Source organism: Thermobia domestica, chromosome 13, assembly GCF_964235325.1.
Source record: "Thermobia domestica chromosome 13, izTheDome1.hap1.1, whole genome shotgun sequence".
Taxonomy (NCBI): domain Eukaryota; kingdom Metazoa; phylum Arthropoda; class Insecta; order Zygentoma; family Lepismatidae; genus Thermobia; species Thermobia domestica.
The window spans coordinates 166,904,344-166,924,494 of record NC_137466.1 but is presented as its reverse complement, the minus strand read 5'-3'; the positions used below and the strand labels follow the sequence as shown (position 1 = coordinate 166,924,494).

The 20,151-nt window shown below is 34.4% G+C and overlaps 1 protein-coding gene across 1 annotated transcript in view; it reads left to right on the top strand.

Annotated features, from left to right (window-relative positions):
• Positions 1 to 241: 241 nt before the first annotated feature.
• Positions 242 to 20,151, top strand: part of LOC145667846 (sodium-coupled monocarboxylate transporter 1-like) — a 47,444-nt gene continuing 27,534 nt past the window's right edge. The window contains exons 1-8 of the mRNA XM_081735277.1: positions 242 to 262; positions 2,724 to 2,789; positions 3,049 to 3,100; positions 6,807 to 6,874; positions 8,058 to 8,212; positions 11,191 to 11,331; positions 13,909 to 14,017; positions 18,126 to 18,235. Coding sequence (XP_081591403.1) covers positions 242 to 262; positions 2,724 to 2,789; positions 3,049 to 3,100; positions 6,807 to 6,874; positions 8,058 to 8,212; positions 11,191 to 11,331; positions 13,909 to 14,017; positions 18,126 to 18,235 — 722 coding nt within the window. The remainder of the gene's footprint in view (positions 263 to 2,723; positions 2,790 to 3,048; positions 3,101 to 6,806; positions 6,875 to 8,057; positions 8,213 to 11,190; positions 11,332 to 13,908; positions 14,018 to 18,125; positions 18,236 to 20,151) is intronic.

Sequence of the window (20,151 nt, the reverse complement as noted above, 5' to 3'; positions counted from 1 at the left end):
TTTTGGAGAGTAAACTCAAAGTATTTTTGAAAAACATTATGTCATAAATCTCTATAAGCTGTATCTTATTAACAAGTGCATTTTTAAAACTATTTCTTCCAGTTTTATGTCCGCAATAGCATTACTTGGTCATCCATCTGAAATCTACGTTCATGGAACTCAATTCACACTCTATTTGTTTGCAGTCATCTTTTTTGCACCTTTCACCGCTTATTTTTATCTACCTGTATATAGAAAGTTGATGCTCACATCATCGTATGAGGTATGTTATTTTTTTCAGGAGTTTAGAAACACTTCTCTATGTTCTTTCCTTACAATGACCTAGAAACGTCTTTCTAAAACTTGTTATGAACAATGTACTGTACAGAGTATTTAAAAATAATAGTAGATATTTTTAGATGGTAGAATAAGTTATTTTAAAAAAATGCATTTAAACATTTATTCCAATCGTAACACATTTTTTAGAGATACACTGTGGAAAAACTGGTACATACAAGGTTTGTGTGAAGGTTGGTAAAAACGATACATGACTCATAGTTTTATGTTTTCTAGTTTTCTGAGTCACTATTGTTTGTATGCTCTCGTAACTAAATTATTAGTGTAAGTGCTTCTGGTGTTCATAGTGTCGGACTCAATTCCGTACGGGAGCACGAGAGTCTCCGTTACCATAACATCGTGAGGCAATTGGATAGCTACTTCAATCAAAAGGTAACAATATTCGGCATAGAAAGCCAGAAATAACGTCTATGAGAGCCAGTGTGATGGCTACATGCTGCTAAAAAATAAATAAATAATAATAAAAAAGATTGGCCGGAGCACTTCGCGGGCTGAAAAACCTAAGAAAGTTTAATCATTCGTATTTGTAGTAGCATACAACTATACTGTACAGCAAGGATGTATATCAATGGTGAAATATAAAATTAATTGGCACTGATGCACCTTAAATTAAACAACAAATTTGGAGAAATAACTAATTTTACTTACAGTCAGTTTAACTAACCTCCAATTATCTCATTTAACATGGGTTAAAGTGCTTTAACACAATTGTACGAATAATTTTTCTTTCACCATTCATGATTTTGCGTGACTCTGAGTTAAGGTCTCTGCTAAAGTTAACCGAACCTCTGGTTGTGGTTATAATATTGGTGAATAGATAGGTAAATAATTCCAAGAAGATAAAACGAGTTGTACACCTCCTGACTTTGATATTTTGTGTTCCAATGTTGAGACTACTATATGTTATAATTTAAACAAACCATGTCAAATATACGTTTTAACTCTATCATAATTACGATATCAATCTTGATATAATAATAATAATAATAATAATAATAATAATAATAATAATAATAATAATAATAATAATAATAATAATAATAATAATAATAATAATAATAATAATGTTAAACCAAGGATCCAAAATGTCAGTAACAAGCGCTCGAAAATTTCAGTAGATTTCTGTCGATATTTTAAAAATTAGTAAAACATCAAACAACCAATCTGTAAGTATATTGATTTAATTCCTGATTGAAGAAATTTCCACGATAATCTTTAAATCCACTACTGCACCCATTTGTACCGTATATTTTATTCTAAACTAAAACTCACACACCCTTTGTATTAATGAATATATTTATTAAGATTTTAGGATAAAAATTTAAGAAATATAGATAATCTTATTCATATCGTCGTCGGCAATTCAAAACCTGCTATATGCATTTTAATAAATTTTTCAGGAGAAACTAAAAACAGTATCCTGGTTAGATTTTTCGCTTTATAAAAGTGATATTATAAGTAATATTTGATGCTGCACGTAACTTGATACCTTCTCAAGTAATAATAAATTAGCGAGTCTAAAAGAGTCTAAAAGCTGCACCAGATAATACTATTATCTCGAAACGGCCGAAAATGTCACATAGCAGGACTCACTCTTCATCATTTCTGCTAATTATTTATCCTTCTTCTCCTCCTCCTCCTAATCTTCATCGCTAGTGTTGCCAATTAGGAAGGCTAAATCTCGTGGATTTGACTTTCAAGTTAACGACAAAAAGTCATTTTACCGATTGGCGACTTTGTAAATGAGTTTTAAATGACGATTTGGCGACTTTCTTGCAAATCTAGAGACTTTTGTGCTGCGAGCAACTTGCCCTATAATCAAATACTATTACGAGTTCTTTTGACATACATTTCATTTTTTCTTTTTGTTTGTTTCAATCAGTGCAAGTAAGGACTAGTATGGCAAGTATACAGTGCGATCACCCTCAACAATTCCAATTTCCTTTCCGTTACCCAATTCCTTCTAATGAAGAACAATCCAATCTTCTGTGTCCTTTAGTTATATTGAAAAGCACAAGTAATACACAAAAACCTTAAACCACCTGTAGGAATTCCTTCCAATTGAGTTTTGGAGAGTGTTATAGACTTTGTTATATTTTTGATTCTACAGACCTTGCTATATTTTTTATTCTGCGAGCACGTTAGTTACGCCACTAGGAAACATTTTGTTTAACGTGCCGTTTAAATTACTTAACAGATATTGAATACCAGGGCTACATAAGTAGTTAATGGAGGTTGCTGAAACAGGCTATTGAGATAGTCCGTGACACATTATGATTTTAGTTACTTCTCATTTTTAAGTTAAAAAAAAATTGTCTTCTTTTGGCTGAATTATAGAAAAGAAATTGTGTACTTCTTAAAATTAACTTCTATATGTATAATTTCAGTACCTGGAAATGAGATTCAACAAAACTACACGTCTCCTGGCTTCAGCAATGTATCTCATTCAGACAGTAAGTGTTGTAATATTTTTGTAAATATTAATAATTTAAATGTTTTCATTTTTTATTTTTAAAAATCTTTGTTTGAAACCTCCTTTATATGAATCCAATTTTTTAAACTACGAGAATAAAACTGAATTGACATTCAATTTACTGTGAGATTTTAATTAAAAGACGTTTCCTTAAACACTTATTTCTTCCCAAAATTACTTTTAAAACAATTATTTGGATAAATAACTGTTTTACTTATCATTTTGTATTTGATTTTCAGGTACTTTACATGGCTGTTGTTGTGTATGCCCCAGCTTTAGCGCTAAGCCAAGGTATGTATACATAAGTATGAATGATATTTTAACACATTAAAAGAATTTCGTATATGTAAATTTCCGACTTTACCAGGATTAGAACATGTGTATGTTGATTTAGAGAAAACTATTAAAATGAAAGTAAGCAATAAGAAATTTTCTTGGATCATATTTTAGAGATATGTTAATTAAAGATTCCTTCGTGTGTATGAAGAGAAAATCTGTGGAAACGAAGTACGCAAAGAAGAAAAATATAAAATTCACAAGAAACACCCACTTATGGTCAGTCAAAGAAATTAATATTAAAATATGTATGTGTATGTCTTTCTATATTTTAATATCATGTTTCTACATTTTTATCATCTAAATACAATGAGTTAAAAAAATTACTACATCATCTCCCACAAACTTATTATTTCAACTCTTTTTATAATAATAATAATTACTATTGGTAATTTTATGGCCCTATCTTTAAGTTTCATTAACATTATCTAGTGCATTTTAATAATTATTGTAATGTAACTTTGTAGAAGACTGCAATCACCTTAATAACAGTCTTTCGACATCAGAGAAAACAAAGCGTTAAAATGAATATTCAGTAAAGAAAGTTTCTTAACTCAGGAACACTTTTTGCATCAAAAGATCCAATATATTTCAGGCAAAAATTTTCCTGTAGTATTATATTTGAAGAACTACATATAGTGTAGCCAAACCCAAGATATCACTTAACTCAGTAGGATGTACTTATTCCGTAAAATATACGAACACTCGATTTAGGGCTGTTCAAAAATGTTATGGCTCCTGATCCAAAAATGCATTAAAAGATCTAACATAATTCAATCAAAAATGTCCTTGTATGCCTTATATCTGGAGATCTACATATAGCCTAGTGTAGAAAACCCCAAACTGTCATTTGACTCAGTATGATGTGCTCATTCCGTAAAAAATACGAAACCTTGATTTAGGGGCCGTTCAAAAATTTTGTGACCCCTGATCAAAAAAAACTAATTATTGGCCCAGATCCAATCTTTTGATACATTTCTATCATTCCTAAAATTCTTGGCCCAGATCCAATCTTTTCATTCATTTTTTGTATCTTTCCTATAATTCTTGTTATATTCTTCTTTCTCACTAGAATTGTAATTTTCACACCATAAAGTAACTTGAATAACAAGGGATACAATATGCATTTTAAAACAAATATATTCCAGCTTTATAAGATCACTTGTTGAAAGAACATGCAATGCATATATAATTAGAATTATATATCCTCGTTTTAAAACTAATACAACAAATAGTGATCATTATATTCAAAATATTGTCTCTTGGTACATCAAGACGCATTCCCATTGGTACGACCATCGCCCAAATCATTAAAAAATCCAATTTTAGAAAAGAAGACTATTATAAATTATAATTATTTAAGTGTAAAAATAGTAGATAGACGTCTTAAACATACTGCAGTATTTACTTGTCCTCTATATTTATATACACCAAGAAAGATAATTTCGAATCCGAAACTAGAAATTACTTTATACAAGAAAAACATAAATGGTCTTCTCGCTAATTTGGTTCGCTCACGTATGCAATTATTTCATGGTACTTACATTACTCTAGGAAAAATGACGTCACTAGAAGGAAGAATGAAGCGCCTAGAAAATTCAGGAGGATGTAGCTGCCATACCCCATAGGACATCCTATTCCTGGGATGAGCAACTTCCCCTACACAAATAAATATAAAATCAACAAGTACGTATTAAATAAAAAAAAAAAAACGTGCAGATGTTGCCAGTAAATTTTAGTGAGGGCTGCAAAAGCATCGTCCAAGAAGCATTTACCTTCATATAACCCTGTGTGGATTTCTTTTCAAGATAAATGAATACCAATCTATACCGTAGATTTATAAATGAAGGATATAAGTTGTCAAATACAAAAAACAAGTTTCAACTATTTTTTTTTTTTTTTTTTTTTTAGAAATTTGACCTCATACGTGCTCATCAGTAAGCAATCTTTTCTGTGCTTTCCTAAGAAAAGTTAATTATACTGATGCGTTTCTAATGAGGTTTAGGGGGGCGCGGTGGCTCAGTGATAGAGCGTTCACCTCCGGTGCTTGGGATCCCTGGTTCGATCCCAGCTCGCGCAGTGTGGACTTTGTGGTGGACAAACACCGTGCTCGTGGGTTTTCTCGGGGTTCTCCCGTTCCTCCCACTTTCTTCATTCCACCATTTCACTCATCTCTCATTATCACCGTCTCCTTTAACCTAACCGGCATAACCATGGGACGTTAAACTTAAAGATTTCATTTCATTTTCTAATGAGATTTTATTTGTAAAATATGGATAAAATCACTACAGCATTTTTTTTTTTTTTTTTTGAGAAACTGGTCCAAGAAAAAATCTTGCCAGTAAACCATCCTTTTTGAGTGTTCCTGGGATAAATCGTCATGTCATAAGTTGTTAATGAAATTTTTTGAACCAAATTGCCTCAGAATTTTAGAAAAGCGCCCCAGAAAATAATCTCAGCGAACTATCCGTTCTCGATTTACAAAGACAAATGGCATATAGTTGATACGACTGTAAAGGAAATATTTATTTATGAAATTTGAACGAAATCGCTTCAGCTGTTTTCTAAACAAAAAAATATCCTCGAAAAATTCCCCCAATCAGTAAATTAATCATCTGACTTCTTCCAAGAGGAAAGACTTATACCATAACGTATTGCAGAGCTATTAATGAAATCTAATTTATGAAGTATGGAGAGAATAGTTTGAGCTATTTTTTAGAAACTTATTAATGAGATATCACATTACAGGATTCAGAATGCGATATAAAAATCGTTAGAACTATTTTCAGAAAATAGTTTTCGATTTTCACTTTCACTCAGAACTAAACTGTTTTTATTTTACAAGGTAAGTTAAAATTCGGAAAACATCACTGGATAATCTCATAAAAAAAATCTTAAGTTTGATTTCTGGTCCTAATATCTTGAACGGTGTAGCTTGAACACCAATCGAAGAATGATCATCTAAAAACTGTTTTTTCGGTGCCTTGAAACGTCTAACTACGTTGCACTCTTGAATTTGTTTGTCACGATCACAAGATCACCTTCACTCCTATTGTCGCGCGAAAGAAAAGAGGAAGTAATTGAGTTTGGTGAAAGAAAACCTTCTCACTTTGGAGTACATCTGCCATTAAAATCATGACACAGATAAATCAGCAGTTAGATTTAAAATCTGAACATCATGATCATACTCTATATGAATTAGTGGTGGGCACAAAAACGGTTTTTCGGTTTCCGGGTTTTAGTAAAACCGAAACCGGGTTTTGAAAATTTTCAAAAACCGGTTTTTCTCCAAATTCGGTTGTTTTTAGTCAAAAGCGATTTCAGTTTTTCCAAAACTGGTTCTATTTCTGACCAGAATAGTGTTTCGTTGTTCTCCGGAAACCGATTTCGTTTCTACATAAATAGTTTTACATGTTCGGTGAAAATCGAACCGGTTTTGGAGAAAATCGAAACCGGTTTCGCTGAAAAACCGAACAGATTTTTGGAGAAAACCGAAATGTCGGTTTTCGTTTTTTCTAGAAACCGGTTTCCGGCTTTTTATAAAAACCGGTTTTGTCCATTTCTAATATAAATACGGTTTTCGTGTGTAACAAGTGTAACTTAGATACTTGTTATATAGTGAATTATTGTTATAATTATTGTTATTTATCTGTATTTGCAGTAACTGGACTGGATACACATTTAGCTGTTACGGTTTTGTTTGCTGTTTGCATTTTTTACACATCACTGGTAAGTTACAAGTTTACTTTAATAAATTTGATACTATGTACTTTTAAAGTAACACTAACACAAATTCCCCAGCATAAAGCATGAAAAACTTAAGCCAACCAGCCTGAAATCATTGGGGTGTATGATCAACACATCGATGTTAAAGCTGATTTTTAAGCTGGATGAAGTTTCTAAGTAATTTGCTACAGAGATGATACTCTGTAATCTTCTTGTAAAGCGTATCTGTGTAGCACGTTTTGATGAAACGTAACTAATATTTCGATCAGAACATCCTGTGAAGTCACATGCGAGTAATGTGAGAGAGCAAATTTTTTTCCCGAATGATAGATTTAGTTCTTTCTCATCTTCATTGCTTAATCGCCAGCTTGAAACCCCAAATTTCTTAATTATATTTTATAGTAAATATTACGGTGCCGATTTACTGTATGGATCAACGTATTTGTGAAATTTAAGTGTTTGAAATAAGTGTATTAACTCATGACGCGTAACTATAGAGGTGTCCGTGAGTTAAGGATTAAATGAAGTAATTACTATTGAATGAAATATCTAACACACATGCATCTAAAACTATTTATGACTACTTATGCCCTACTGAAACCACGAAAGTCATTGTCAGATAAAAAAAAATTCCCAATCTGTAGCTTGGAAAAACCTCTGTGGCATCGTAACCCGTTCGTCGGTAAGTAAAATTTTCCATTCTTTGTTAAACACGTCGGAAAAGATAGCTTTAAAGAAAAATGGTTCTTAGCTTTTTTTAAAAAAATAAATAAATATATCGTTTTCGTTTTCTAGGCCTATAGAAAGTAATTGTTTCTAAGGTTTCATAAAAATAAACCGTGTTTTCTTAAGTATCCATTAAAAATGAATTTCTTTTTTTAATATTACACTGTTCATGCAATTGATTTTGGACAAAAGAACCAGAATATGGTTACTTCTTTCACTAGAAACACGGAAAAATACTCTCCAAGGATGTAAATATGACCAAATTTGCCGATTTTCAACAGAAACTATTGGAAATTTAGACAGAGAAAAACGAATATTGTTCTTTTCATAGCAAGTATAGAAATATACTTTGGAAGTACATTATCTATATTAGATATAAGGAAAAGGTAAAAATACATTGTATATAACTCCAAATACTCATTCTTTAAAAAATGTTTTCTTTTCATTGCTGTATTTGCAGGGTGGCATCAAAGCTGTCATATGGGCAGATACTTTACAGGCCCTAATTATGTTAAGTTCACAACTTACCATAATTATTCGAGGTTCCATTCAAGTTGGTGGTGCAGTAGCAGCTTGGCAGGCCTGTGAGGAAACTGGTAGAATAGAATTTTTCAAGTAATAATTTATTTGGATAGTGTTGTCATAAATAACAGTATCGAATATAATCAAATAAATTGTAGAACATACTAAGTAAAATTGAAACGACTTTGTGCCTATTGGTTTTCGAGCCTGTGAATACATTTCAATAAAAAATCGAGATAAATATGAGCGATACGGTAGGGTTTTCTCGGAAGGGTACCAGAATAACTTCCGATTTCTTCTACCGCACAGTGCTTTTATCAGTTGACAAATGCAACCGGAGTGCTCAGGACGTCCACCCCGTATGAGCAGCGAAGTGTTATTTATTTTCTATTTGCAAGGAACACATCCAAAGATATCCACAGAGAAATGGTGCTGCTGCATGGGCACAATACTTTAGAGTACAAATTGTGCAGCAGTAGTGTAAGGAGTTTGAAAATAGGCGTCAGGATATTCGGGATGTTGACAATGCAGTTTTCCTCCATAACAACGCAAAACCGCACTTGGCGAACAAAACAATCGTCAAACTTCACTCTTAGGGCTGGGAGATTATGGATTATTCCCCTTACAGTGTAGACTTTGCTCCCATTGATTACTATCTTTTCGATTCATTGAAAAGTTTCTGCCAGGATAGAGGTTCACGAACGATCCCGAAGCGCAGAACGTTGTTCGTCATTGGTTACATCATAAGCCGACTGCCTTCTACACGGCGGGCATAGAGAAACTACGGCGAGGCAAGGAGCTCTACGGTTTTGAGTAGGTAGAAAAATAGACAAAAGTGCGTATAATATTGTGTATATCTTTTTTCGTTTATGGTTTGTAACAGTGGCGTAAATAACGGTCCTGGACAGCCTGCAATGCGGGAAAGGGCAAGCCATTAGGAAGCCCCTTTGTAACGTTATGTCTTCGTTATCTTCCTTGATTCAAATATATTTTGAATACTTATAAAGTTCACGAGATCACAAAATAAATTGCACCAGTTATGCACTTTTAGATTATATAGTTTTCCATATATGCCTTATTTGTCACATTAAAATAATATACATCCAATTATATTAATATGGTTCTTCGTTTTATATCTTTCTACATTACCATATCAACCAGATAAACAAGTTGTCATAACAACGAAAAAAAAAAGAAGTATCTCGATATAATACAAATATTTAAATTATTTCCTCATATACTTTCTTCTTCTTCTTCTTAATAGCTTGTGCCTTTTAAATAGCACTTTTTACCCGTAAATAGAAACAATATTTGGAAGTACAAACAAAAATATACACTATCGTTGTACCTTGACCATAAAAAGTGAATTGAGTTAAGTACCACCTGAAGTAATGGTAATATTGCTGGCATTATAGATTAGATTCATAAACTGTTTCAGCAGCTACTCTGCTTTAGGACACTTATGAGTGTTGAAATTAAAAGAACAGAACTTATATGAGTAAGAAATCTTGCTGGATTTCTGTTTGTTGAAAACACATACTTCGCTTAAGCTGTATTTAACTTTACAGGTAATACCAACAACTGCACAGAGGTATTTTTCAAAGCTGAAATAATTAATCAAAATATTTTAATAAATACTATGACTCAGTGTATGTGAAGTTCGCTAGCATATGTAAGTATTAAAAGTGAAGCGTGTCGAAAATTGGACCTCGAGGGTGTGGTGAAAAGATTTCTAACCTAGAAAATGTTCAACGTACGAAAACACTAGATTGGCAATTAATTTCAGCTGTATAAGGAAGGTCGAGTTCCTTAAGTGAAATATATATATATATTTTAAAAAATAGTTGAGTTCAAGAAATCGTTTAAAAACTCTTAATGCTTCTAGTGTATGTGGCATTCTGGCATAGGTATGTATGTTCTATGTTTCTTTCTGTCTCACACGAATTGACGTATATGATGTTTGATTTCTTACACAGTATGAAACTATTCTGTATTCAGATGAATTCAGTTCTGTATTCAGAAGCACGTTATATCCAAAAGTTATGCAAAACTGTGTATGCCTCAACTGTTACAGCATAAGTGTTCATACCCAGCACGCATCGCTATTTTCTTAAATTGATTAAATTGATTATTTCTACTTTTCCTATTTTTATAAACAAGAAAAAAAAACGTTCTCTGTGTTTGAGTTATCTAGTTCCAAACTGATTCTTGTCCAGCAGCCCAGAAAAAAATGTAGGATCGATATGTTTTGTAGAACTTAGAAATATTTGAGAATGTTTAAATAAACATATTGAAATATTTTCAGTACCACAAAACATACAGATCCTACAGTTCTCACTTTTTACAGGATTTGCTGTAAATGGACAAAAATCGGTTTGAAACTGGACGACTCATATAGGTAGGACTATTTAAAGTGGTGCTTTCTCATCTATAGTGATGAATTTTACAAGTTATTGTAGCATCAGTAAGTTCTTGAAAGTTGCAATAATCGGATAGTGTTTCGTATTATCTTCTCAATATAAACATGGAAAAGGGACCCCACTCAACATTATTGGCGGGAGCCTTCCGAGCTCTTACTTACGCCACTGGTTTGAAACCAATAGGCCCAAGGACCTTAAGATCTTCCCGTGTACGATAAATCGGTCAGTGTTAGTTTATGATTAGTAGTTTGGTATTTTATACTTTTAAAATTACAAAGAAAAAAAACTAAGGTAATTTTAGCTTTATACCAGTGGTAATGCAAAATGTTCATCAATTATAGAGTTCGAAAGTTTCGCTATAAACCACGTAATGAAATTTTTGGGAGCGTCATTTGGAAGCAACGTATTCTTTCAGTCATTAATGTGTTGCTGGAGATAAAATCAGTGTAATTAAAACTCGAAATGAAAACTGAAAACTTGCCGCTATTAGTAACTTCTCTGATTAAAATATAATAATAGTTTTGTTTATTTCTGTAATACAATCATCTGTAAGGACTTGTCAAATTAAAATAATAACGATAATGATAAATTTTTGCAGACATTTCTCAAAAATAAACTATATTAATGTTAGTTTTTCGCATTTATTTCCAGCATGAATCCAGATCCGACTATACGTCATTCATTCTGGACAGTCGTTGTAGGAGGAACGTTTCTTTGGATATCATTACATGCTGCTAATCAAGCTCAAATTCAGAAATATTTAACAGTACCTACATTAAAGGATGCACGAAAGTAAGTTGCTCTCATGATTATTATATCATAAAATAAAGTACGAAACTAATCTTGAAAGGTAAATAATAATAATAATATTTATTATCGTTTTATTTATACTAGCTGAACCTGCGCTCTCTACACAGCGCAGCATTCACATATGAGCATGAATCTTCCTATCATTCCTCACAAAATATGTGCATGTCCCTTTACAGACAGAAGTGAAAGACGTCTTGATTTTAAAAAATCGGCAAGGGATAGTCTACTATTAGGAAAGATTCTTTTCGATTATTTTTTCAACATCTCGTACCGTTTGTATGAGCCTACTGCCGGTTGGAGTTTCTAATTCATGTATGATCAATGTTTTCTTTCTTCTTGCATGCAATATGTAATAAGCAAATACATTACGTACATAGCGATATATGGTGTTCATTTGGCAAAACATTCCAAACATTAAAGATTCATCTTAGACTGGAGAATGATTATCCTTCGTTTTTCATTATCATTTGGCCATAAAACAAAGACCTGAGAGATATGCAACCTTTGTATACAACTATGTTGTGTTTGAATGTATAAGTCGTAGGATATACTGCTTTTTAAAATTTTTAACACTTCCAGTTTATCCCTAAAAAGTGTAATAAAGAAATAATGGCCATGTTTTTTTAAAAATATTCAATTAGAACTGGGCAATCTACACAAAAGTTGCAATCGATTAGTGAAAACGGCATGTTTCTAGAGCATATGGTTCCCGAGATCTCATTGTCGAAAGGATTGGACACAAACATAAAAACTTTTCTTCGGAGACAAACATATAAACTTTTCTTTGGAGACAAACATATAAACCTAGCATTTTAATATATAGATACATATTATTTATTTAATTTACAAGTGGTATGTGGGTCACTGTTAGGGATATGATATGAGCGTTACTGCTATGCTGTGTCACTGTTAGGAGAACTCAACAATCAATTTGCTATTTAACAGTGTATATTATTCATGTATATTAGGAGACAGTAGTCTATTCACCACGCTTAGCGCACGATGGCAAGACATGCTGTGTTCATTCGACCTATTTGATGGACTGATTCCGCTAACATAGGCACACAGCCCATAGTTTCTTTAACTGGGCTGATATAGTATATCTTGTGCACGAAGTGCTTTGTCAAGATTTGTCCCTTAACCTTGACTCGCGTTTGCGATGTAACCTCTATTCTCTAAGGGAGAGGGATACGCCCACTACGCAGCCAGACCAAAGTTCTGAGTGCCTACCACTTACCTACAGGTGGAGGTTTGCTAGCGAGTCAGGTTCTCCTATGCTCTGCAGATATGGTGCCCGAGTGTTGAGGCAAGTCCATCTTCCGTCCATGATCGCCGTTACCCAGATTCCTGGAATAAGTTCACACAGGCTACCGAATCCCACGGTATGACCACAAACCGGCAGAGTCAAACCCAATCCGGAAGTCCCAAGCACGCCGGAAAGGGCTTGTTCAATCCGCCCTGCCTACCTTTATGCGTTCAATGGTTACTGCATTCGCATGAAGAGATACCACGCACACGTCAAGATACTCCTGTATCTCATTCCGGATCCAATTGTACTTGTTAAGTCACCATTTGAGTTTGATGCCTGCCCTCATCTCACAGAGCTTCCTCTCTTTTACTGGGATTAGAAGCCGTTACCCAGATTTCTGCGATAAGTACTTTCCCCCAGACAATGTTCAGAACCATACAGGCATGGATCTGACATTCCCCTCTCAGTAGGGTCGTTCAAGAAATACGGAACTTCCTGTAATTCGGTAGAGGTACACCGTACATTTACCAGATCGATGGCTTATGTAGACTGTCTCCCTTTAAAGACAACTGCCATTTGAAAGCGGTGGCTTCCCTGGTAGGGTAATGAATTCTAAATCCAATAAGGATCCTCAGGGAAGAACCTGGGACGAAGGATTCCACTATCTCATTTATTTTTGAGGTACGAGTGTGTTAGGATACTAGGTATCCCATCCCGGACCCAAGAGCACACACAAAACACTCTTATCTCCCGGACCCAAGGGAATGACCTAGTTACCCATTTCGGGAGATGGCCGAATTCTCACCTCCGCCAGTGGGTTATTGACCTGATTTATCAACTACTGTCATATGGCAGTCTCGGTACCGGCAGCAGTCTCGGTATCAGGCCATGCGGAACTACAAGTTACTGCATTTCCTGCTGGTCCTATCTCCACCTCCCTACAATGAGACCCGGAATGCTGTGCGAACTCGGCCATGGCAGGAGGAGGTCCTTCCCCTTTCCCCAGCACCGGCTTGGGACCGGCCATCGCAGGGTTATTATACATGTACAGTTCATAAATAAATAAACCATCTATAACTAAATACAAACTATCAACTGCATCAGATGGCAACGAGCGTGATACTTTTTAACGCCTAAAACATTCGTTTTTTACTCAATATGCTCAATTCGACGCATGAGATCTACGTATACTAACCTATATCATGTAATTTAGTTCAACAATATATATCAATTGGTGCGTTTCATCTTTGGACTTCTTCCTTTTTTCTAAACGCTAATAATGTAAAATTTATTTATTGATCTTGTTTCAGAGCAATATGGATAAACAGCTTTGGACTTGTGATTTTATTAGCTATTTTATTTTACCAAGGCATAGTTATATTCGCAAAATATCGAGGATGCGACCCTTTATCAGCCCAGGTAATGATTTGTTTCTTAATGATATAAGAGAAACTACATATTATGTATGTCCAGTCACATTTAAATATATTTACAATCCTAATTTACGTTTGGGATATTGTATTTGCATCTTTATTTAGAACTACAAATGCTAATGTTCTATTTCATATTGTCTCTTTCAAATCTATATGATATTCTTTGTTAAAACGCCACGAGTATTTTCTTGGAAGATCTTAGAAAATGAACGATGGTTGTAAAAGTTAATAAATTTCTTACAAGAGACAACATACTTTATATCGTCCAGTACAGCGGAAATTATCCAAGTTTCTTATTTGTTAATTACAAGTATTCAATGTGTGCATTCTGTGTCACACACTCACACGCATCTACACACTGATCAAATGAATCCCACACTTCGTATAGCATGACTGCTACACAGGCCCGTAGCCAGCCCAAAAACTTAGGGGGGGAGGCTGATCCAACCATATGATAGTTCATCACCATATTATAGTTATTTTGCAAGCCTACTGTAAAACTTTTCTACTGCAAAACAAGCCTACTGTAAACGCTGTCTTTAACGAACTCTGAAAGAAAAAAATCGTATGGTTTAAGATCTGGTAAATAAGATGGATTCCATTACCAGCATTACTCGTATATTACTGTGAAAATGGACGGAGCTCGGTTGAGTTATTGAATGTAATTAAGTTCATCATGACTACTATTCAGTAATGGTGACAACTACTTTCCAACATGTCCAGAAATGAATGATCAACCATAATTGCTTGAGAGGAAAATTGGGCCATGCATTTTTTCGTTAAACGCAGCATAGGAAACATTTACTGTTGGAAAATCACACTGTTATTCGATTTTTGAATGTAGTTACACTATCCTCCAGATATGAACATCATGTCTACGAGGTCACCTTCCGCTAATGTAGAGTATTGCTTCATCGAAGAAGATTAATCTTTTCACGAAACTACTTTCCTTCATTTATTACTGCATCTTCTCACAAAAATCACATCTTTTTACTTAATCTGCTTATGTAAAAGCCTGAATCAATTGCATCTCGTACGGTTTAAAACAACCGCTAGTGTAACACCGTTGTTTCTGGCTCCTCAAATCGTTGCTTACTTTGGCCACTGACTTGCAAAAATTTCGCCGACACGCCTCACTTACTCTTCCAAAGTTGTCACCAGACACACAAAGTCGACCAAGATTCTTTCTTGCCTTCACACAAGCATTGCCTCATGATAATGTTGTTATTGTATTTTTTTTTTAAGTCAATTGGTTCGCCTAAATCATGAGTTCGTTATTGCAGCTTCTACCTTTCAATCACCCTATTTACACTCCTCGTTCTCCATTAGGATAACGCAATGACACACAGGATTGTATTGTTAGAGCCTTTATATTTGAACTGTGCCCTTGCTGGTACTCCTGTCGATGTGTGTATTCCTGTACCTCCCTCGAAAGAAGAGGAACAAGTTGTTGCGGCCGAGGTCTTTCAATTGTTGGATGCGGAAGCGTTGCCACAATGAATTATTTCATGGACTACGTTGTACTCTGCCTTGTTAGCCATTCTAAGTATCCTACGATCTTCACTCGTCAAGATCAAACGACTGAATGACGAATTGGCAACACAGCTAAGGTCATTCACTTCTTTTCGCTACGCAAAGGGAAGGTTTCATCCGCCAGAGGATGGCGGGGGGTGGGATCAAAGTATAGTTCGCATAGCTTCCAAGGGCATAGGTGGAATAGACAGGCTCTAGTACGCGCGTCCGTTACTCTGCATGATAACTGTTGAATAGATGTGATTTATGAACTTCTATTTTTGTAATAGACAGCTAGAGCAATTATCCCGACGAAGTTCGATAGTGGAGTCAATTCATTAACACAGGGGTATACAAACTATGGCCCACGATCACCAATAATTAGGCCTCCCACAGTTTACTTTTAAATTTACTAAATAAATCATACAAAATAATAATCAGATGTTTTACACGACAAATTAAGAAACACAATAACTGACACGGTTAATGAAATTGAACATTTTACCTGTAATTAAAGATATGAGATTTATCCTAAAAACTTACAATAAATGACATACATAGATAATTCACATAATGAATTCACACATTGTAATTATGGGTAATGAGATTTGTATTGTAACTTTCCACTGACAATTGTTTGAATTCACACATTGTAATTATGGGTAATGAGATTTGTATTGTAACTTTCCACTGACAATTGTTTGAATTCACACATTGTAATTATGGGTAATGAGATTTGTGTTGTAACTTTCCACTGACAATTGTTTGCAGTTCTGAATTAAGTTTACTAATGGAAGTTATCAGCAACGATTTCAAAGGCCCATCAGTTAACTTTGGAGAATGCTTTTTAACACAAATTTAGTAGCTCCGAAAGTGGAAAGAATGCCATGAGCAAATTTATGTAACTGATCAAACTGTGTGAATGGAAGATTCTTATAAAATTTCAACAATGATGAACTTAAATATTTTTCTTCAAAGATATCGCTACACTGCAAACCACTCATTTCCATTTCAAGTTCTGAAGCAAGGGCTTCTAACATTATGTCGGTGTTACTTAAAAAAAAAAAAAAAAAAAAAAAAAAAATGGATGTCGTTTGCAATTGCATTAAAATTTGAAAAATGAGACTCAAAATTGATTTTTAAAGCAACTAAAACTTCATTTTCAAAATCTAGCGCAAATTTAGTCTCAGTTTGTTGACTGAATGTTCGGCATGTATTAAAATGCATGAAACATTTATTTTTTTTCAATTGGGGCTAAAACAAGATATTTTTTCTCGAAAGAACTTAATGCGAGTGTATAAAACAGGTACAAGCTGGTTTTCTTCTAATTTTAAATTTCCATAAACACTCATTGTCGTGTAACTCAAGTCACAGGACGATTCTTTGTATTCCAAAAGTTCGATTATTATTTGGAGCTCAAAAAATCGTGTTAGAACTTTTCCGGAGCTAACTCAGCATACTGCAAGTGACTTTCTCAAATATGTTCAATAAACTCGTAGAATTGAGGATGATTGAGCACATGTGATCTAATTAACAGATGACATGACTGGTTTTAAAACTTTTGACATATCCAAGCATTTTCCACACAAAGACTCTTGATGAATGATGTAATATACGATTAATGGATTTGAACCACCGTCATTTTCCACGGCCTTTCATACAAGAGCAATAACATCTGTATTTTTTTCCACACGTTTTTGCCACCACCACTAGTCATATACTTCAATTTTTTCCATGTTTTTTCTGAACAACATTTCCGTGAATGCTATGAATGACAAGAAGCACTTCAAACACTTCATAATTTTTATTTATTCCTTGAATAAAAAGCAGCACCTAAGCAGTATCTGAATCATCTGGTAACTCATTCAGGGCCAAACAGAACCACTTTAAGTATCAATTTTTGTCAGACAATTGAGTTAATATATTTTCTGGAACATCGTCTACTCTTTGAACCACATAGTTTGGTGACAAACATAAAATTAAATGTTGCTTGCATAATTTTAGTAAATTTACCAAAATCCTAAACTGACATTTGGAGTAGGAATATGGTTCGATTTCTACGTTAAACTATGAATTTCTTTGCATATAGCATTATTGCCAAAAGGAATGTCATACTTCAAACGAACGACATAATATATCAAGCATATAAAGAACATTATGTTTCGTATTAATTCATTGAACATATACGTATAACGTTAAGCTTTATAAAAATATTTCTACATTTATCTTGTGAGCAGATAAAATGCCATGTAGGAAATTTACGCAAAAATGAATAAAATGTGTTAAATTGGGTTTAAGTTGGTAGATAAAATTGCAAGAATTCCATACCTGGTTTTGAGTTTTTTTTAAAAAAAAATTATCTATAACATTGTTTTAGAGGGGGACAAGAAGTAATTTAGGGCGGGCACTGCCCACTCTAGAATCTCCCAGGCTAAGGGCCTGCATTTGATAGAATATAGGGTTATCTTTATTGATTTTTTACAGTATAGCATTAAAACTTATCAGACTGAAATCCTGAAATAAGCTTATTTTAATTCATTATATACATAATTACAATGACTTCTCATTGATATATTTTTCAGAGAATCTCGACCACTGATCAGTTGGTACCACTCTATGTCATGGAGACAATGTCTGATACTCCTGGATTTCCTGGGTTGTTTGTTGCTGGTGTATTCAGTGCAACGCTAAGGTACTTAGAGCTTGGTAGTTCGAATTTTAGCGGGTTTGTAGACCAAGAACATTAGTTGCATTAAGAAGTTCTGCGATTTTCTTCATTCTGAGAAAACTCCTACACACGGTGTTTGCTACCACAAAATCCACTTCGCGCGAGCAATCAAACCAAGAAACACGTGCACTAGACGGAAGCGCTCTATCATAAATTAAAAAAGAAAACTTCTTCAATACTTCATTAGCTATACTGGAACCTATGATTTAACATTTATTCACTTACATAAGCATTACATAAAATCAGTGCTATTTAAATCATCTAATTCAGTTATACACAATTTGCCTAGAATCAATATGTTAATCGTTGGTTCTATAGAAAATGCCCAATCTATAAAATAGAAATAATAAATTATGAATAATTTTGAGTTCATAAAAGTAATCTGAAAAGTAGTGAGCCTTTTGCGCACGAGATGGTGTTAGTATCACAAACCTCAGCGTATATGAGTCGCAGCGGGTGAGGCCTAACATCATTCAACAGCTGACATTTGAAGTTGGTAGATGTGGAAAAAAGTATTGGGATTCTTATCAGACTGTGCTACATTTTACTATTTCGATAAAGGTGCAAATGCTGTGGAGGCCCATGAAGAAATATGGATTGTTTGTGGGCAAGTTGCGTTATCAAAAGTAATAGCCAGGAGTCGGGGGCTGTACCTACAGTCGACCTACACACATGCCGTGTGGCAGGCAAACACACAAAAGTACTTCCTGCATTTTGTATGACACTCAACGAAGTTTTCTGGTAATGCAGATAGCGTACGTCGAAAACACAAAGACTGGAACATGTGAGCCTTATCATTCAAGATTGTCACGAGACACGCATTATTGATCACAAGCTGAGCCAACACAATTTGCCATCTTTGTTGTTCGTAGTGGTGTGGTGTGTGACTGTGTTCGACGTAACATACTAACAAGTAAGAAAGAGAAGAAGCAGACAATACAACACCTTCGTGAATGGCAGGAATAAATGTAAATTGGCAGGAATAACGAGTCTAATAAACCGGTTTGACCTTCCGAGTACTTCACATGTCTAATCTTCGTTTTGACTTCGTATCACATGTTACCAGAGTGTGCATCTATCAACAAGAGCAGCAAATTGGTACAACGAAGATATGCTTTCTCGCATGGCTTTCCAACTGGCGTGTATGAAATTCCCGCTGCTAGCCCCTACGTATGACACACCTATCCTATCAGTACACCTATCAGTACAATCTTCCCTACATCAAAAGAATGTGCTTTGTGAATTTTGGCCAGCAAACAATCTCTCTTGGTCTGATTGTAGTACATTTAACCATGTCGGTCCCGGCGTCCCCCACAGGGAACATAAAATATGACAACATTATTGCTTTACAACTTTAAAATCAGACTGGCAACATCGAAAACTGTTTACAGGGGATAATCACAGATGGATCATCCCTTGTAAACAGTTTTCAATGTTACCAATCGAATTTTAAAGTTGTAAAGCAATAATAATGTCGTGGGGGACGCCGGGACCGACATGGATAATGCAGTAGAAGAGTTCACATTAATGAGTATACAGAAATGCTATTAATTTATGGCGAAGCCCCTCGTAATGGATGGCGTGTTCGTCTTCTTTACGCAAAGAGCTTTCCACATCGTCGGGTGTCGTCACATACTATCTTTTCCAGACTAAACGTCAGCTTAGGGAGACAGGTACAGTCACGAAAGAAAGTATTCTTCAGTTGACAAAATTTCTTTTCCTAATATTTCAAGAATAAATTAATCTATTAGAGTACCAATTTTGGCAAGTTATCACATTATAACTATTCTAAAGATAACGACACAGATTAATTCATTTGTTCCCGAGTTATTGGGAAAAAGAAAATTTGTCAACTGAAGAATACTTTCTTTTCCGTGTGT